Below are 17418 nucleotides of genomic sequence, written 5' to 3'. Positions count from 1 at the left end.
TGGGGGGGGGGGGGGGGGTGTCTTGCCAACAGCACTCCCAGTCTCACATCTTTCTAGGATCATGCTGTTCTAAGACTGTGGTCTGTTACTGTCCGTTTCAAATAGGTTAAAAAACTAACATCAGCTCCCCCCCCAACAAAGACCTTCTTCTGCATTGTTGTGGGACAATAAGTGTCACTAGATGAGCTCCATGACAGCCGTATGATCCTGAAAAGCCCTGATGGGTAATTAGTCATCAAAGTCCACATGGACCGGACCTTCAGCAAGGTGGGGTGGGGCAGGCAGTGGGTATACCTCATGGGAGGCTCTGCAAGGCATGGTCACCACCCCCCCTTCCGGGCTGCCCTCCCATGGGTCTTGCCAGTTAATAAACCTCTTTTTGTTTGTAATGGGATGACGGAAGCTGGGAGAGAAATCAATACACAAAGCAGGATATTAAATAATTCAATCACAGAGTCCAGTCATAAAAGCAGCCCATTTATATGGTTGAGATGGGGGGGGGGGTATGTTTCATATGTCTTCACCCCAAACAGCCCTGGATGGAGGTTTCCATGCCACTGTCTCTATGTGTCCATAATAAACCCAGCAAATGGCAAATGGGGTGAGTTATCAAAGAGGAGCAGCCTGACTGCAGTGAGTGTTCTGTGATGGGGTAATTAAATATCAGGAAGAGTAGTTACAGTATTTAAGGGTAATGGAGGCTTTTGGAAAGGGGGGTTGTGGTTGTATGGTTCTGACAGACGTTTCCAGAACTGGAGGGTGATCCAGCATGGTAATCTAAGAAGAACGTCTGTCGTGAGGTGATTGTTATGGCCTGAGATGATTAAACCCAGGGTCTATCCCAGATGTTCACACAAGAACCGAGGATCATTTGTTAGAGCTTCAGGACTGATCAAAATATGCACTTATCTTCATGTACAAACCAGTAAATATTACAGTTTGTGGTAGGTATGGGAGCTGTCCAGGCAGGAGAGAGGAATAATCCGACAGAAGAAGAGGCTAGATCTTAAAATACAAATTCTGTTTGAACCAAAAAACTGCAAATCCAAACCCCCTGTGTACAGCTCGCTCCACACCAGGAGCAAGACTTACGCTCCCCAAAGAACCAGGAACTCCCCAGCTGATGCTGTTTACACCCCAACAGGGCTGTAGCCTAATCAACACCAGCTGAGCTTTGGTGCTGGAGGCTGGCAGTTAATTGCCATGGAGACCCGATTGATCGTTTTCACCCAGCTCTCTGCCATTGATCTCTCTCCACTCGGCTTATATATAGCAGAATATATAACACAAATAGCCCCGGTGGAGACGTACTGGATCGTATTTCAAGGACATCCCATCTTGTGTTGTGATTTAATAATAGAAAAACAGAATACAATTTCTGCAACACTTTTCATCCAAGGATTTCACAGAACCAGAGCCGGTTTCCTCTGTGATCTCAGGTCAGAAGGTTCATCGCATGTGGGTCAAATTTCCCAGACTGCTTTACTTCGTCGGCTCACCTGAATGGCATTGGGGCCCCCAGCGAGCGCTTTGAGCCGTTCGGGTGTCAGTAGCGTGTCTGGGGGGTGCAGGTTGCACTGGGGGAGGGCAGATCAGGAAGGGGGCAACAGCAAGTTTGCCCCCCATTAGAAAAGAGAGAGAGGCAGACATCCTGGTAATTGCTGTCCTTCAGATTCATTTTGGAAGGCTTTGGAGGGTCATGATGAACTAGATGAGGCTGAGGTGTGGGCCACTGTCTGTAGGGGCTGATTCTGAGGTGTCAGATTGTGGATAGGCACATGATGTGATGGAAGCTGACACAGATGGCGGTAGGGGTGTTTTAGGGGGCTTTCTGCGGAGGTAGGTCCAAAGTTCAGACTTCAAATGACATCAGCACTCTCTTGCCCACTGATTTGCTGGCTGTCACTGTGTGTTGCTCCCCATCTGAAGACCATGAATAGGAGGAGTAACAGAGGCAAAGAGAGAGGTGGCCTGAGCAAGAGGGCTGGAATTGGCATTGTTTTAGCGTGACTCATCAAAAACAGTTGATGTGGCTGTCAGTACTCAACCAAGAGGTGAAGTGTCTTTCGATTTCCCTCAGCATGGTGGAGACGTCTGAAGCGGCAGCGCTTTTGGGGGCCTAAGGGCCGCTGTCTCGCTTGCCATCGGAGTTCCCAGGTGCTGCGGAGGAGGTGCAACTGTTCAGCCTCGTATACGTTCTGCGCCGGGATTTCACCCCATGCAAATGAGTTACACCAGGGTGACTCATAATCTCCAACTTCCCATCTCAGCGGGCCCCTCCCCTGCCCCTACCCACCTTGCATGTGTGACTCCCTGCAGTGATTGACCCAGCCATCTCTCTCTCACTGGACACCCATGCCGTCTCCATGTCAGCTCTTGTCCCATCCGCTTGCGTGCCCCCCCCCCCCCCCCCCCCGCCTTCTGCCTCAAGCTGGAGAGAAAAGTGAAAAAATGTCAGACGTTAGGCTTTTACAGGTGCCCTGAGCCGTCCTCGCAGCCGTCCCTGGATGAACTTGGCGCTTTTTTCCACCATGTACATCGTCTTCTAGACTCTTCTCCACCTGACAGCCCTGACAGCCCCTCTTGGGGGCCTGTTGGGGATTTTTTTTTTGTTTCACTCTGAATTGTCACGGTCCCCCAAACTGTGAAAGGACAGTCCCTCAGTCCCTGACATGACAGCCTGCCTCCCCACCGCACTCCGAGAGGGCTGTCAGGCCGGGCCCTTCCATTCATTTCATCCTCCGAGAAGCTATGCACACGTCTGATCATCATGATCTGCAGGACGGTCTGACATGTCGCTTCAGGAGCGCTCAGAAAACTCGGCTGATTTGGAAGTTGGCTGGTCTGTTTTGTTCTGTTCCATGACCGAACCCAGCCCCCGAACTTTTGCTCCGTTCCAGTCAGCAAAAGCATGAAAAAAATGCCTCGACTCCATGTGCCGAAACGTCTTGCTGTAGTCCCAATCACACGGGTGTCCATCCACCATGAGGCAGTTGTGCCTGGGAGATTAAAAGAGCGAGCAGCGTCAGACTGATTTGCATATGATGGCGATGAGTGACTGAGCTTGATGGGGCGTCAGCACCCAGGGGAGGTCCTCACTTCAGATACAAGTCAGCAGGGTTAAACCCTAGCCCCACCCAATGCTCCCTACTGTCATGCGGGGGGGCAGCTTTAATTTAAAACCTCCCGGGTCCTTATTTACGTCTCTTGTAAGAAGTTTAGTCTCTTCAGAGAAGCAAAGCGTATCCCAGCAGCGGACATCTGTCTTTTTGAGGGTGGGGCCACCCCAGTTAGAACAATGAGAAAGGCACCCAACCAAGCAAGGAGACGCCCCTCCCACTCTCCGTGTCAACCTTGTGGTTTTATGACTTAACCTCAGACATTCTGATCTGGTCCAGAGCTACTAATGGCAAGTTTGGGATATGAATAACGGTATTGCCGGCCCCCACCTTTAAAGACCATAAAAACCTGAGACAACAGCAGGGGGCACAAGTTCTTGCCCTGGTTGTAAGCACAGGAATGTCTCGCTTCAGCAAGTGACGCCATCGTTGTAACCTTTAAATAATGTATGAACATAACCGGTTTGACCCAGTAGGTGAAGGTTCAGCTTTCAGTGAGATCTTGGAGGATTGGTCTGGTTTCATTGAGAAGTACTTGGGGTAAACTAAGCTGACAGTGTCTCTCAGTGGTGGTCAGATTTCCTGTCTCCGCCTCCCTCTTCAATGACTGAGTCAGAGAAGACCATTCAGGAAATTTTAGAATGGACTGTCGCAACCGAAAAAAAAGTGAAATGAAACTCAGGACGCAGTGACATCAGATCCTTAGGCTGCCCGTGGTGAGAGCTGACCTCATCGATATTTTAGACAGAAAAGCACACAGACTGCAGTTTCTGTCACCTTTTTTGTGAATCTTCTAGAACTGGCCTTTGTAGTATAACATATTTCATAACCTTTGATGTGCCATCTTGTAAAAAAATCTCCTCCCATCATTTTCTGGAACAATGGCAAAAAAATATATATTCCTCAGTGGAGAAACAGAATCTCGTTATTTAGAAGTCTCGGTCGAGCCTCAGGTTCTTCCTAGGGAAGCACGCCCATATATGGGTAAATAAAAACCAGCTCGAATGGGATTGGCTGGGGTGTGACACATGTGCTGTGGTCCTATCGTCTGTCTGCCTGTTATTCCTTGTGCTCCACTGATATCTGCCCCACTCGGATTGCTTGGGTGATTCATGCGGGGCTCAGGTGTAGTGGGAGCACGTGTGGCTTCCTCCATGCTTGACCGAGCTCCACGCCCCCGTCATTGGCATCAGAGGGGATGTGGCCTCATTAAGGTGCCCGGCTCCCTTCACACGCTCGAACCTCTGACAGGAGAACAATGCAAGGACGTTCCTCTCTTACTGGCTGTCCCTCTGAGGGCCGGGAGTATCGACGCCCTTTTCCGTCCCCACACGCGCCCGTACTGCGGACGCACACACACACACACTCACAAAGCCCTCACGGTAGCGTGAAATAAAGGGAAGTGACGGCTAGTTTCTAGACATTTCTAACTGCCTGACGGCAGCCTCATTTTACATCCTTCTTTATAGTTCTCCCGGCAGATAAGCTAGTCATTAGGCAATGCAAATGCATCATGGGAAAGATGGGCGCTGTCAACTTTCAAGAAGCGGTCGGGTGTTTTAAGTGGAACCCGACCCGCTCAGAATGAGACACCCCGGCAGCCTGCTCTCCTGTCTTAGGACGAGCTGAGGGCAGCCTGAGGTGCGGATGGGGCATCCGGCTTCCCTCCCGTGTGGGCACAGTGCCTGCCGTCTGGGCGGGCATTGCAGCGTGACTCTGTGCTGCTAATTAGCGGTTTAGCGGGCAGTGTGCTGGAGGAGTTTGATCTTTGGGGAGTTTAGGCGCCGGCAACGCGGCCTGCTCGGGGCACAAGCCTGACCTACATCACGCATGAGCGGGTGGTGGGGGGGTTATCAGGCTGCGCTGGGTCCAGTCATTGCCCCCGCGGCCTTTCCGAAGCTGCACCCACCACACGGTATCGATGACACGGTACCGTGCCTGCATCTCCTGCTTTGATGTTGGTACCACATGGTCCGAGACTCTCGCTGCCATGGCCCCAGGTTCTGAAAGAAGGTGGTATGGGGTGTGGGGGGGGGGGGGGGGTGAATCTGTCTCACTGAAGTAATTTGGACTGGAGCAAAATCTTCATAATGTGCATTTGTGTGTTTGGGGCCCAGAAAACATTCCGCTGAAAAAGTCTTTTTCTTGCCTCAACTCATTGACCTAGTTTCACCTTCGATACAAAACTTTAGGGTACTTAAGCAGGCTGCTGTCGATGGTTTTGTTGGTTCAGCTACCGGGGGCCAAACTGCCAATCAACCACCATAGAATCACTGCTACCATCCCAACCTTGAAGGTACTCCACCAAAAGCCATATTTCACTCATCTTTTACTGCCTGGCTTGACGGTTCAGTCACATTCCTGTGGTCCTCCCAGAGGCCCGGGGCCGGTACACTCAAGACCATGCTGAGGGATTTCTCCATGGCTGTGCTGTCGATCCACTACCTAGCAGAGTCCATCTGACTTAAGGTCCTCTTATACTCAGCCCAAATTGATGTGATCGGACAGCTCTCAGCACTCGGTTTTAGCACATCTTTGGTCATGGTCCACGATCCATGGCCGCCTCGTGACCCCGTCGCATGCGGAAAAGTGGCACTTATCATCCCTGAAATATGAGAGGCGAGGGGCCCCGCACAGAAAGGTCAGGATTTTACTGGATAGATCTGACAAAAACCATCTATCAAAGGCGGCGATTCACACACTTAGGTCACTTACTCCAGGGGCTCTCCCAGACGCCCAGTGATTTAAATATCTGTGGGATGTGATGGAGACTGCCCCAGCATCTCATGCCAGCGTCCATCTGCCCAGGCGGAGCTTGGCTGGCAGATTTCCACTAGAAATTTCCCTCAGCTTACAGATCTGGGAGCATCAGAGCGCCTGCTGGGAGGTGGGACACATCTGAGCCAGTGCAATGAACCAATCGTCTAAGCTTCAGGGACAATGCATTCTGGGAAGTTTATGTAGGTTGGGCAGGATTCAGTTGGGGGGCATTCTATATCCACCCGTGCTTTTTTCATTCAGCACTTTAGCAGAGGATATCCTTCTCAGCTTAGCAACTGGTGGGGCGGGGGTAACCTACTTCCTGTCCTGCTACCCCCCCCCCCCCACCACGCACACTCACACATATACACATACAACCACACACCCAGCTCTGTCTCCTTTCTTTGAGCCTAGAACTGAACGTTTTAACACAAAATAAAATGCTTTAACTTGGTATAAAGCATGTTTTTTTGCTATTCTAAGAACTGAAAACTTAGATGCAAGTGGCCTAATGCCTAATTATCACTCAGTAAGCCTAATGGGTCTGACTGTCAAGAGTGAAGACTCTTCGGCAACCTGTGCGGCAGGGATGGACATGTTGGTGCCCTGAGTGTCCTGATGACGACATTTTTTTTGTTTTAATTCAAACACACAAACGCATACAGGAAGGATGTAATAAGAGATGATTAAAAATAATAAATTTTCAGGAATGAGTCATGCATGTAGCTTGGAGCGACGGAGCAATGAGATAATTAAACTAGACCCTGTTACTTCCCTGCCTGGGATCACACAAACTCACAATGTCAAGTAATAAAAAAAGGAGATGCTTCCTCACGCACCTCCCAGCTTCAGCACTGCCAAGCCACCTACCCCAGGTCTTCTGCTTCGGTCTTGATGTTTGGGTTGCTCTGGTCATGTGACTGGGAGCCCAGGAAGTGGGTGGAGCCATGGATGGGGTTTGCCAGCAGGCCTGGGATGTTGTCTTTTGTTTGTACTTTTGGTGTGAGAAAAATGGGCCAATGGGGCGCAGAGTAGCGCTTTGTCAGCGTCACATTCCAATTGGCCATTCAACCGTCAGTCTTAACGAGACGTTTTTCTTGTTTTGAGGGGCTGGCTGCCCCAAGGTCGTCTGCCTGATGCCATGAGTCACTGCCGTGATGAAGGTTGTTCAGCTTGACACAACTGCACTAAAAGCCCTTTGTGAATGCACCGACTGTCCTGGTCAGGGCTGCTGTAGGTGCCCCCCCCCCACACACACACAGGCCATGACTTTCCAAAATGGGGCAGCAAGGTCATTGAGAACATGACCATTTAGAGTTTCCGGTTCAAATCCCAAGATGGGTCATGTTAAACTACTTAGCAGGAGCTGAAAAAACTGCTCAGCTGTTTAAGTGAGTAAAATTTCAGCTCTCTGTGAGTGAAACCAGGAGCTAGGCATTGATAAAATAAGAGTAAAAGTACTGGGGCATCTCGGAGAGCAGGGAACCATCTGCATGAAACACAGGAGTGAGTTGAAGCAGCGGCTGATACTGAGTATGAAGGCTTTTCCCTCTGGCTCAGTGTTTGGGCCGTCAGGAAGCCGTCCATGTCGCATCGAGCGACGCAAACACGGCCGCGTGGACGGCGACTGGCTAGCAGTTGTGAACCCCCCCTTGGGACCGAACTAAAGCAACAGGCCAGTGGCAGTTTAAACATGTCGCGAAAGCAACGGTAATGAGGATGTTTGTGGATTTGGGGGGGGGGGGGGTTGCAGTGTCCGTCCGCTGCCTCTTCTCATACACTCGGCCTGTCACCTCCACCTAGGTGCTGGGGGGGTGCATGCATGAGCGTGGAGCTCTTAGATAAGGTCAGTGAGAGCAATACGGGACCAGCAGGCGATGTTGACGGTGCAAACAGATGGTCACGGCTCTCCTGTGTCATATTTAAATACACACAGCGTCCTGCGACTCCCCCCACCTGCCCGCTACCTGCTCTTCACAATCAGCCAATAGCAGAACTAACCAGTCGACTGATATTTAGGAAAATGGACAGGTGCTTATGCAGGTTTTCCTGTGGACCCCACCCCCCCCCAACAGGCGAGGGGTTGGTGACAGAGCTTTCAGGGGTGGTGGGGGGGAGGCCGCAGCATGGTTAAACCCTCCAGCTCCACTCGCCAGGTGCTGACTGCTGATTGGCTCGCACACCAACCAATAGCTGAAGCTTACCACAGCACCTCTCAGCTTCCCTGGTGTTTAGAAATTCTTAAATGTCACGCATTCCAGAGGGTTGGCTGCCAGACTGACTCTGAGAATGAAAAACCAGTGCAAAGAACAGGAAACTCAAGGCTTTGGAGAGGGAAAGTAGTCAATGTCGGAAGAGCAGGGGGATTATTTTTGACACAGGGAGGCGTATTGTCCTCCCAGCGTCTCAGACGGACGGCAAACGAGAATTAGGTCCTGTCAGTCTCATCCTCTACTCCGCAGCTGTTGTTTTCCTCTGCCGAGCGTCACGTCTGGGACCGGGGGAGGGATGTGACACCCTGAGCTATAGCTTATTCGGGTGGGGGAGGGAGAAGGGCTTGTTAACACATTTCAAGACGCACCTTTTGTCTCAACGTGTATGTCTCCCTGGCGCTGGAATCCGTGTCCATGTGGAGATGTCGTTTTTGTAATTGTCGGCCCCAGGGCACAACAAAGAGGAGCGTTTAATTACATCTCGCGTGATATGATTGCTTGCTGTTTTAGGGAGGGAACTTAGGGGGGGGAGGGGGGCGTCTGAACGTCGGCGTCACTCTCACACTCAATCGGCTTGAGTAACGAGGCCTCGGCCTCGTTAGGATTCTCAGCGTGGTGCCTGCAAAATGAGATTTCGGGAGGTCTCTCTCTCCCACAGCATGTGATAGGGCGACTCCAATCAAAGGGAAACCCAGCCCCCACTTCCCCTGATTCCCAGGCTTGCATCTGGAGAGGAATGTGGAATCCCATCCTGGTAATTCGGGGGGAGGGGGGGGGGACTATCCTAAAAGATCAGCAAGCTCTCAAGGCCATGGGTTGTTACCGGTCCAGCCTTGCGGACTTGATGCTTGGGGTGGGGGCTGGATAAACATGGGGTTTTGAGGGGAGCAGTCAAAAATGACCAGAGCCTGATATTTTCTCAGCCATTAAGGCAGCCGGATGCATTAGTGAGCCCGTTCGGGGCTGATGATTTTCCGCTGTGTGGTAATTAGTGTGTGCGCGCGGGGGGGGGGGGGGTCCTTACCACGGCAAGCTCTCCCCTCTCAGAGAGGCTCTCGAGATGCTATTTAACCCTTTTTTGGGTCTCACGGTTAAACAGCCAGGGATGTGTAATTCTTAAATCTGCACTTTTAAAATATTTATACCACTGCTCTTTAAATTGAAACCTTTTAATATCCCACTTAATATTTCACTGGTTTCAAATTAAAGCGTGCAACACGCTCGCACTGTTGCGGGAATTCTCCCATGTCTTGTTCGGCTACCTTGGTAATTAGCGTGTCTAACTGTGATTTTATTTGTCTCCTTTCCCCCCCCCAGGACGCGTTTGTGGAGATTTACGGGCAACAGCGGGGTTCGGTGATGGCCTGCTTCTGGCCGTACCTGAAGACAGTGTTTGGCCTGGCTGCTCTGGGGGCCGTCGGGGTCACAATCAGCGCCTATTTCACCAAGAAGTGATGCTGGGGCTCCGCTTTGCCGCCTTGTCGAGGCCCCTGTTGGGCAAAGCCGTGTCCCCCAATGCCCGGCATCTTCAAAGCCTCCCTAGCATCCGTGTTCTCCATGGTCCCTCTGAGGCATATTCCTCAAAACACCTTCCCACTCGCGTCAAACACACACATCCCTCCGTAAAGGATTCACACAAATGAAATTAAAAGCATAAAAAAACAACACTGACCCATGAACGCAGATGGAATACAAACATGATAGCTGTTATCCTCATTTTCATGTCTGTGTTTAGCCCTCATGTAACAACAGCATATATTAAACAGATCCCTGCAGGGGTGTCAAGTTCATATTCAGGTTTGTGGGGTGGGGGGGTTGTTCCCTTTCTGTGCCCCCCCCACTCTTCTGATGATCTACGCCATTCATTTCTGAAACACGGAGCACTCCTTACATTGTTCTTAACCACAGTTCTCCGACTGACGCTTGTCCCACAGGATTCTGGGAAAACGCTTCTCTTGGCCGCCCTTATTTATTTATCTATTTCTCCCAGTCATCTTAGAAGGCAGCAAAGCCGCGACCGTGCGAATGCCTTTGGCGCGCCGTGAAGCAGATTGAAACTGGAGTGAATCCATCCTGTTTATCATTCTACATGGACCTCACTGTACAAAACATATGTAGCATCAACTGTAAGACTCCAGTGTGCGAGCAGTGGCAGGGGCCCGCATGAAGACTCCCTTCATTCCCATTTCATTATGAGCAGGGGGTTATCTATGTCCTGAAAAGGCCCCCCTTCCCCTGCTAGCAGTATCGGGGAGATCATGCAGACATTAATAAACAGGTCACATGTTCCCAGCTAGTAGGAGGACGACTGCCTTCCTGCTAATAAGGACCAGAGCTTTTCTTAGACATGGCTGTCATCATGGGGGGGCTGCTAGAGCAGGTGCTGCTACGATGTAACCCCAGGGGTCAGTGAGGCGGGGGCCGGTTACCATCTCACAGGTGTACTGCCCTGTCCTTTGTTCATGGCCTGGGCCTTGTTCAGGGCCAAGCCCATGCTGCTTTGACCTTTGACCTGCTCGGACCTCTCCCACTGGCACCCAGTTCACGCAGGACATACTTGCCGCCTGCTGTCCCCCCATCCCGTTCCTTCCGTCTATGGCTTGTGTTTGTTGGCTCATTTTTTTTGTAGTGGAACTTCTTTCAGAAACAGTATTATGGGAGGGGGCACCCCCACCTGCCCGAGCCCCCACACAAAACACCTCCCTCCGGATTGAGCCAGATGAGACTGGTGCCAGACTTACAGCGTGCATCGATTGCCCCCCTGGGGCAACGGTGCCAAAAAACCGGATCGCCCATGTTCAGAGAAGTACTTCATCAATGGCCTGGGGCTTCGTCCAGCTGTGTGGATGGGGGTGTTTTCCATCCCTTAGGGCACTGCCAGAACTTCCTAGTATGTCCTCAGTACAGTCTGCATGTCTTATGGACACCATCCAGCATTTCACACACCCAGCCCATCACTGCCAGATTCATAGCTTATTTATGACATTGTTTTTCATTCATTTATTTAAGGGGATTTCTAGAGTTTCCACTATAAAGTTTTCTTGTATTTTTCAGGCCAAACAGATATCGGTTAGTCTTTGTATAGCTCAGGGGTTCAGTATGCATCAGGAGCAACACACCCCCCACCCTGTGATACAACACATTGTTGGGACTAAGAAGGAACCAGGGGGTATTTGAAAAGGTCACAAGAAGAGCCCTACTATATATCCCTGAATGAGGCACCTAGTCTCGATTTCATCGGTCAGTATCTAGTTTTAGATACATGCTCAGCTTTAGATAAATGCACAAATTTGAAATGTTAAATATGTATGCAATTTGTATATAATCATCACAGTGTAATGTTTAAATAAGGTGACCATGTATCCTATTTTCCCAGGACTTTTTTTAGGCGCCTAAAAATAGAATTATCTGGGATTTCACTTTGTGTGATGTATTATGACATTTGCTTCCTACAGTCAGAATACTTTCTGTTAGCATAATTGCATTGCTTTGATGCCTCTCTTTGATCCCCCCCCCCCACCGCTGCCGGTGTCCTCTTCTTTGCAAAGCAAAATATGGTCACTCTAGGTTAAAGCATACATGATGTAGCTTTCCAGTCATGGTGGTCACTCTGCTCTGAAAGTAAGGATCAACTTCCATGATCTTTACGATATAATGAACGACTGTAGGGTGTTCTGCTGTTTGGCGGTCCCCATGCAACTGAGCATGGACGCGATTGGAAAAAGTGTTCACAGCTGAAGTTTTTGTTTAATACGCTACAGCTACCGGACTTTTACAGCTATCATATGTTTACATCCAACAGCAACATCAAATGTAGTGCTCTGTAAAAAAAAAATAAAAAGAACAGTCTAGTTTTTATTAAGGAGTCATCTACTTAGCTACTTACCGTACTAATTTTATGTTTTAATCTATTACAAGGTACCAAAATGTTCATTTACACATCCATATCTACCAGCTACTGAATAGAAGCACTCACAGCAATACACTTGGGGGTCTGTTACTCATGCCAACACCAAATTTGCATGTGTTTTTTTTAGCAAAATCTGTAATTAAATTACATTACAGCTACCATTTTAGAAAAGCATTGGGGGAGGGGAAAATGCTACTTGGCTTTTTTGTTTCTTTTTTGCCCCCCACCCCCCACCCCGCTGGGGGCTGAGGTACTGTGCACATTTGCTTTTGGGTCTTTTTTTTTTGAGTTGCGTAATGTGTAACTTCCAGCTGCTAATGGACGATAAATGAGTAACGAAAAGATTTGCGCTTGGCGATGTAACACGGAGGCCGACTGCGCACTATTCCAAGCTGCTTACGATGAGGTTTCAGCGAATTCTGCCAGCCACAGGTGATTCTCGCCAGACAACACATGCACTCGAATCTCGTTTGATTAATGAAAGGACATCAATGCTTAACCAATTCCAGAAAGGATCTTTTAACCATTTGCGTATTCAATTGTAGTGAAGAGTGGACAAAAAGAACTGTACAGCCATTTGAGGAATCAGTGTCCATCCTGAAGAACATTGGCGGGATCTCTGCAACTAGCTTGTGATCTCTTCAAGGCAACTTGGCACCTTATTGACATAACCGACTATTTTGATATTATTCTCGAGCTTTCGTCCTTTTCGCTGAGATCTTCTGGCTGTGAGGAGATGCCGCTGCATAGAAGGTGTTGAACTGGGACAGAGTGAATGTCTGCGGAATTGGGGGAAATGGCAGGGGCTGACTTTGGATGCCCTTCGCCAGCTGCAGGCACCATGGTGAAGATGAGCCAGCGCGTAAGGAAGAATGGAGTTGAGAGTTTGAGGAGGGTGACAAGTGAGATCCGGAACAGGAAACCATGAATGTGTCCCTTGTAGGTCAAGCAGGATGAAGTTCTGCTTTTGAAGTATAGGAGCAATTCTGATGTTTCTGCCTGGTTCCTCCTTTGTTTGCTCAAAACTAAGCTGTGTGATCTTTTGTTGAGTGCAGTGATATTCCATTGTGGGGTCTATCTACCAATGGGGTGGTTGGTTCAAGGGAAGGAAGGCAGTGGAGATTTAAATGTGCCAAGGAGAGGATGTGCAGCCTGGTAATGATCCCACAGCTCTGCCCTGATGATACCAAAACCTCCTGATTGGTCACTGTTTGGGTCCGAGAGGTGGTGGTCCTTCCCTTCAGCCAAGCTCAAGATCCAGGCCTCTGATTCAACTTGGAGTGTTCTGCCCTCTCCTGCTTACATTAATGCATGTTCTACACGTTTCTATGATTCGGTTCTCTTCATTTAGTATTCATGTAAAAAAAGAAAACCTTTGTCCCTTTTTTTTAAAAAGGAAACCATCGCCCAGACTGACTTCTAGCTTGTGTCAGATGGACCTTCTTGTATACAATGCCGAGCCTTTCTTTCTATGGTCACTCTCAGTGCCTAACTGTACATATGTCTATAATCATCCACTGCCTTTCCATCATGTTATTTGCTTTGAGTCAATGAATGTTTCAACTGTATGATAACCACCTCCATTTTAACATCTCAATGTTCACTTTCCGCGTGCTCTTTCAGATGTCAAAATGCTCGAGCAAGCAATCCTGCACCGAAATTGTTGCACATTATTCTAATTACAAGGACAGCAAATGATCCACGGCTGCGCCGGGTGGGAGGTTAACGCCTTTCACCGTCAAGCGCGGCTTGGTCAAGTGGGGGCAGCTAAAACAGGCAAATTAAGTTTCAAGCAGGCCAGTAGGAGAAGCCATTTATAAAATACAGAAGATGATATTTTACATTAATTGGCGTGTAAAGAGCATTACAGGAATCCCCAGAACAGCACATTTGGGTTTTATAAATGGGGTTCCATTATAGCCAAGCTTGACGAGCAAGTGATTATTATTAAATATAATGAGAGCTGATCTTTCATCCCCAGCTTTCTGCTATTTTACTGCCTGACATTTCATTATAGAATCTCTGAGTTTATCTAAAACATAAATATAGCAAAAACTCACTGTTTAGTCAGCGCAAGTTAAACATTCTATGCTTCTGAATGCTGTTTGGTTGTTCTGTTGTCTTCTGATTATAGCACTTATGAAATGAAGTGCGTTATCATTGTTCATTTTTTTATGTACCAATAAGCTACTTATATATAATGTGTTTTAATTAAACTCACCTTTTAATTCTTGGATCTTTTGTAAGAACAATTTGTAAAACAAACCAAATGCAGATAGATCGATTCACTTCCTTTTTAGCGATAACTATGGAGATGCCATGGCACTGTTAATTAATAAGCATTGCTAATTATGAAAATAATGACTGGGTTTACATCTCATTACACATGCAAAGTTATTAAACTGCTTCAAAAACACATCAGAAGGTGTGAAGGTCAGTGAATATTGGGTTCAGGTTCTGCCTGTGTTCAGCCTGTGTTACATCAACCCCAAAATAATAAAAAGCTGGCAGCTTGTGGACCAGAAGCCACCAGAGTGAAGGACAACGTGGGATTTGTGCTGTCAGCTCTTCCCTGGTGCCAACATATGAAGCAGGAAATACCTTTGCATTTGACATATAAAAGGGCAACTCTGTGTGTGCTGAGTAACGAACATTAGCAGCTGGCTGCTGTTAGGGAATTTTCTTTCATATCAGGGAATACTGGAATATTTTATTTACTTGCCCAATGCACGTGGGCCAAAGATTTCAGCTAGAAATTTTCTGCGGGTGCCCCATAATTCATTGCACTTCATGTTACACTCTGAAGGTGCAGTAGGTTGTCTTTTGCTGTCCCTACAGATATCATTGACTTTGAGAAGGCAGGTTTTGAGAAAAGCACAAAATGATATTCTCTTCTGTTTCTGAGGCGTTTTGGGATTCGCTGGTCCAAAAACCTGCATGTTAGATTGGCAGCATATAGCAACCCATTCACCAAGGTTCTGAGGTCCGAAAAAATCAAGAAACTTTCATCAGAACCAAAAGGGTAATTATAGAAAACAAGGACCAGAACTGAGCTGAATGACAAGATCATGAAAAGTCTAGAACTCAACTAATTCAATGCTCACTGAGCTTCACCACAAAACATCAAGACTGATCATTGAGCTCAACAGCTGGGCTTGTTAATTGGCAGCACTTCCAGGTTGGGTCATAGGTCACAGAGGGCATCCAAAGTGACATCAACCATCAACCATGGCTCCCCCAGCAGGACTGGTATAATTAATTATAGGAAAATGGGAGTTTATGGTAGTCCATACAAATATAGTAATATAAATACGTGTATGTGGTACAATAGAAAATACTCTTATCTTTTGGCTTTTTTCTTTGTAATTACCATCGAACTATAAATAGACTAAAATATAACAGTTTATTATAAATTTCAACTGATTTTGTTTTGTTATGGTGTTGTGAGGAATCGGAAATTGCGTAAAATGAGAGTTAATTGGAGGTGCCCTTAAAACGTCTGAGTGTGACTGCACAATTGAAGCCCAAACATGAAGCACAAATCAGGATGAAGCAGCATCACACTCCCCACTTCTGGGTCAAAGGAGCAGCAAGTCCAGCTGGTAGATGAAATGATGACCCGAGTCTGGCATTTAGAGCTGGGGATTCTGCTTGATGTGGGTATTGGGTCAACATAGGTGTTTGATCTCATAGGGCAATTTGTTTTTGGACAGATAGGTGGTGACATAGCATCCAAAATGACATACTTACATAGTATATGTTAGAACATAAGAAATTTATAAAGAAGAGGAGGCCATTCTGCCCATCAAGCTCATTCGGGGAGAATTCAACTAAGAGTTTAAAGTTATTAAAATCTTACCTAGCTCTGATTTAAAGGAACCCAAGGTTTTAGCTTGAACTACACTAACAGGAAGACTATTCCATACTCTAACTACACGCTGTGTAAAAAAGTGGTTCTCAAATCCAATTTAAAATTTTCTTTCGCTAATTCCCATCTATGACCATGAGTTCATAAGAACATAAGAAAAAGAAGCTTACTACTGAACTGTTAAAGGTGCAATAGAATAAAAATCTGACTTTACCTCGGCATAGTTGAAAAAGGAGAGTTCGGTATATGGAAGTTATATACAGTGAATCTCAAACACTGCTGTTCCCTCTTTCAAATATAATTCCTAAATATGTAAAAAGGAAGTGAAACAGGCTGTTTAGAAATTCCTAGACTGTTATGTAAGTCTGAACCATGCTCCCAAACTTAACATATGCCAGCTTCCTTTCCAGCTCAACGGACATGCGCATTCGTACTTCAACAGTTTTGCACATGTAGAGAAGAACAAAGCGATGGACAACAGTGAAAATGGCAGACTATATGCATAATGAGTGTGCCGTTCGAGGCTGCGATGGGGATGTCAACACTTTTCATAACCAAATTGTTAACAGGCATGGCTGATGTTCATCTTTAGCAGGTAAGTCAGAGGTACGTTTCCCTAAAGCACCCCTTAGCTACTTAAATAGTTGGATCCGCTCAGTTGATGGGTTCTAACTATGCAAGTTGCTAGCATTGCTTGTAACTCTGCTTTTGGGAAAATAAATCCCAGTCTGGGATACTGACACGGACAAGATGCTTCTGCACTTCCTACTTTTAGTTAGCTATACAAATATCTAATCAATTCTGCAGTAAAAAAAAAAGAAAGTGTAACTAAATTCATTACAAACAACACATTTACAATCTACCCATCTTGCTATTTGGAGTTCTTGATAAAACTTGCATGACGAAGCTGGCATCATAAAACCTTGTGTGAGATAAAGAATAATGTGTATACAATGCTGAAAATACAGTGACGATTATGCTAATGTTGTGCCTAGGCTGCAGTGGGACTATTACAGTTATGTGCAGCAAATTGTTCCTGGAAACATTAAACGACAAAACTTACCACTCAGACGAGTTCAACTGCAACCTCCAAGCAACTGACTGTCCCTCAACATCAGATTCTTCCTCTGATACAGGCTCAGACATAAATGGTAAACACCTCATGTCTATCCCCTGGATCTAGAGCTCTACCTCTGCACAGAGATGTTACAGGTACGTGTCCTACTCTGGTACTCAATAACTCAACCAGATCCATCCTTGGACTCTTAGGTTCCACCTGGAAGGAGATATGTTGGTGATATACTGGTCATTATATATGTAATGGTGCTTTTCCACCTCACCAGGTTATCACAGTTTTGGTACTTCAAGGTGATGGTTTTCCATTGTTGTAAAAACTGGTACCGGCATTGAATGACATCATAACATGAAGCTGGGTATTTTGTACTGAATTTGAAAAATGACTACAGTATATTATAGGGCTGGATGATGTGCGATATTAATACCAGCATCACGTGTTATGTACATGCAATTTTTACATTGCTAGTCAGC

At 47.1% G+C, this 17418-nt stretch overlaps 1 protein-coding gene across 2 annotated transcripts in view; it reads left to right on the top strand.

Annotated features, from left to right (window-relative positions):
* bcl2a (BCL2 apoptosis regulator a) overlaps window positions 1-14236 on the top strand; it is a 41109-nt gene extending 26873 nt beyond the window's left edge. The window contains exons 2-3 of one of the 2 annotated variants that reach the window (XR_002840070.2): window positions 9410-12434; window positions 12548-14236. Coding sequence is in view for 1 of the 2 variants with exons in the window: in XM_023826757.2 (XP_023682525.1) it covers window positions 9410-9547 (138 nt within the window). In the remaining variant the exon portion in view is untranslated. Of the gene's footprint in view, window positions 1-9409 lie in introns of both variants that reach the window. The other variant, XM_023826757.2, reaches the window with a different exon arrangement.
* The last annotated feature ends 3182 nt before the right edge of the window (window positions 14237-17418 follow it).

Source organism: Paramormyrops kingsleyae, chromosome 1, assembly GCF_048594095.1.
Source record: "Paramormyrops kingsleyae isolate MSU_618 chromosome 1, PKINGS_0.4, whole genome shotgun sequence".
In the NCBI taxonomy this organism is placed as follows: Eukaryota; Metazoa; Chordata; class Actinopteri; order Osteoglossiformes; family Mormyridae; genus Paramormyrops; species Paramormyrops kingsleyae.
This window is presented reverse-complemented; position numbering and strand designations above follow the sequence as displayed.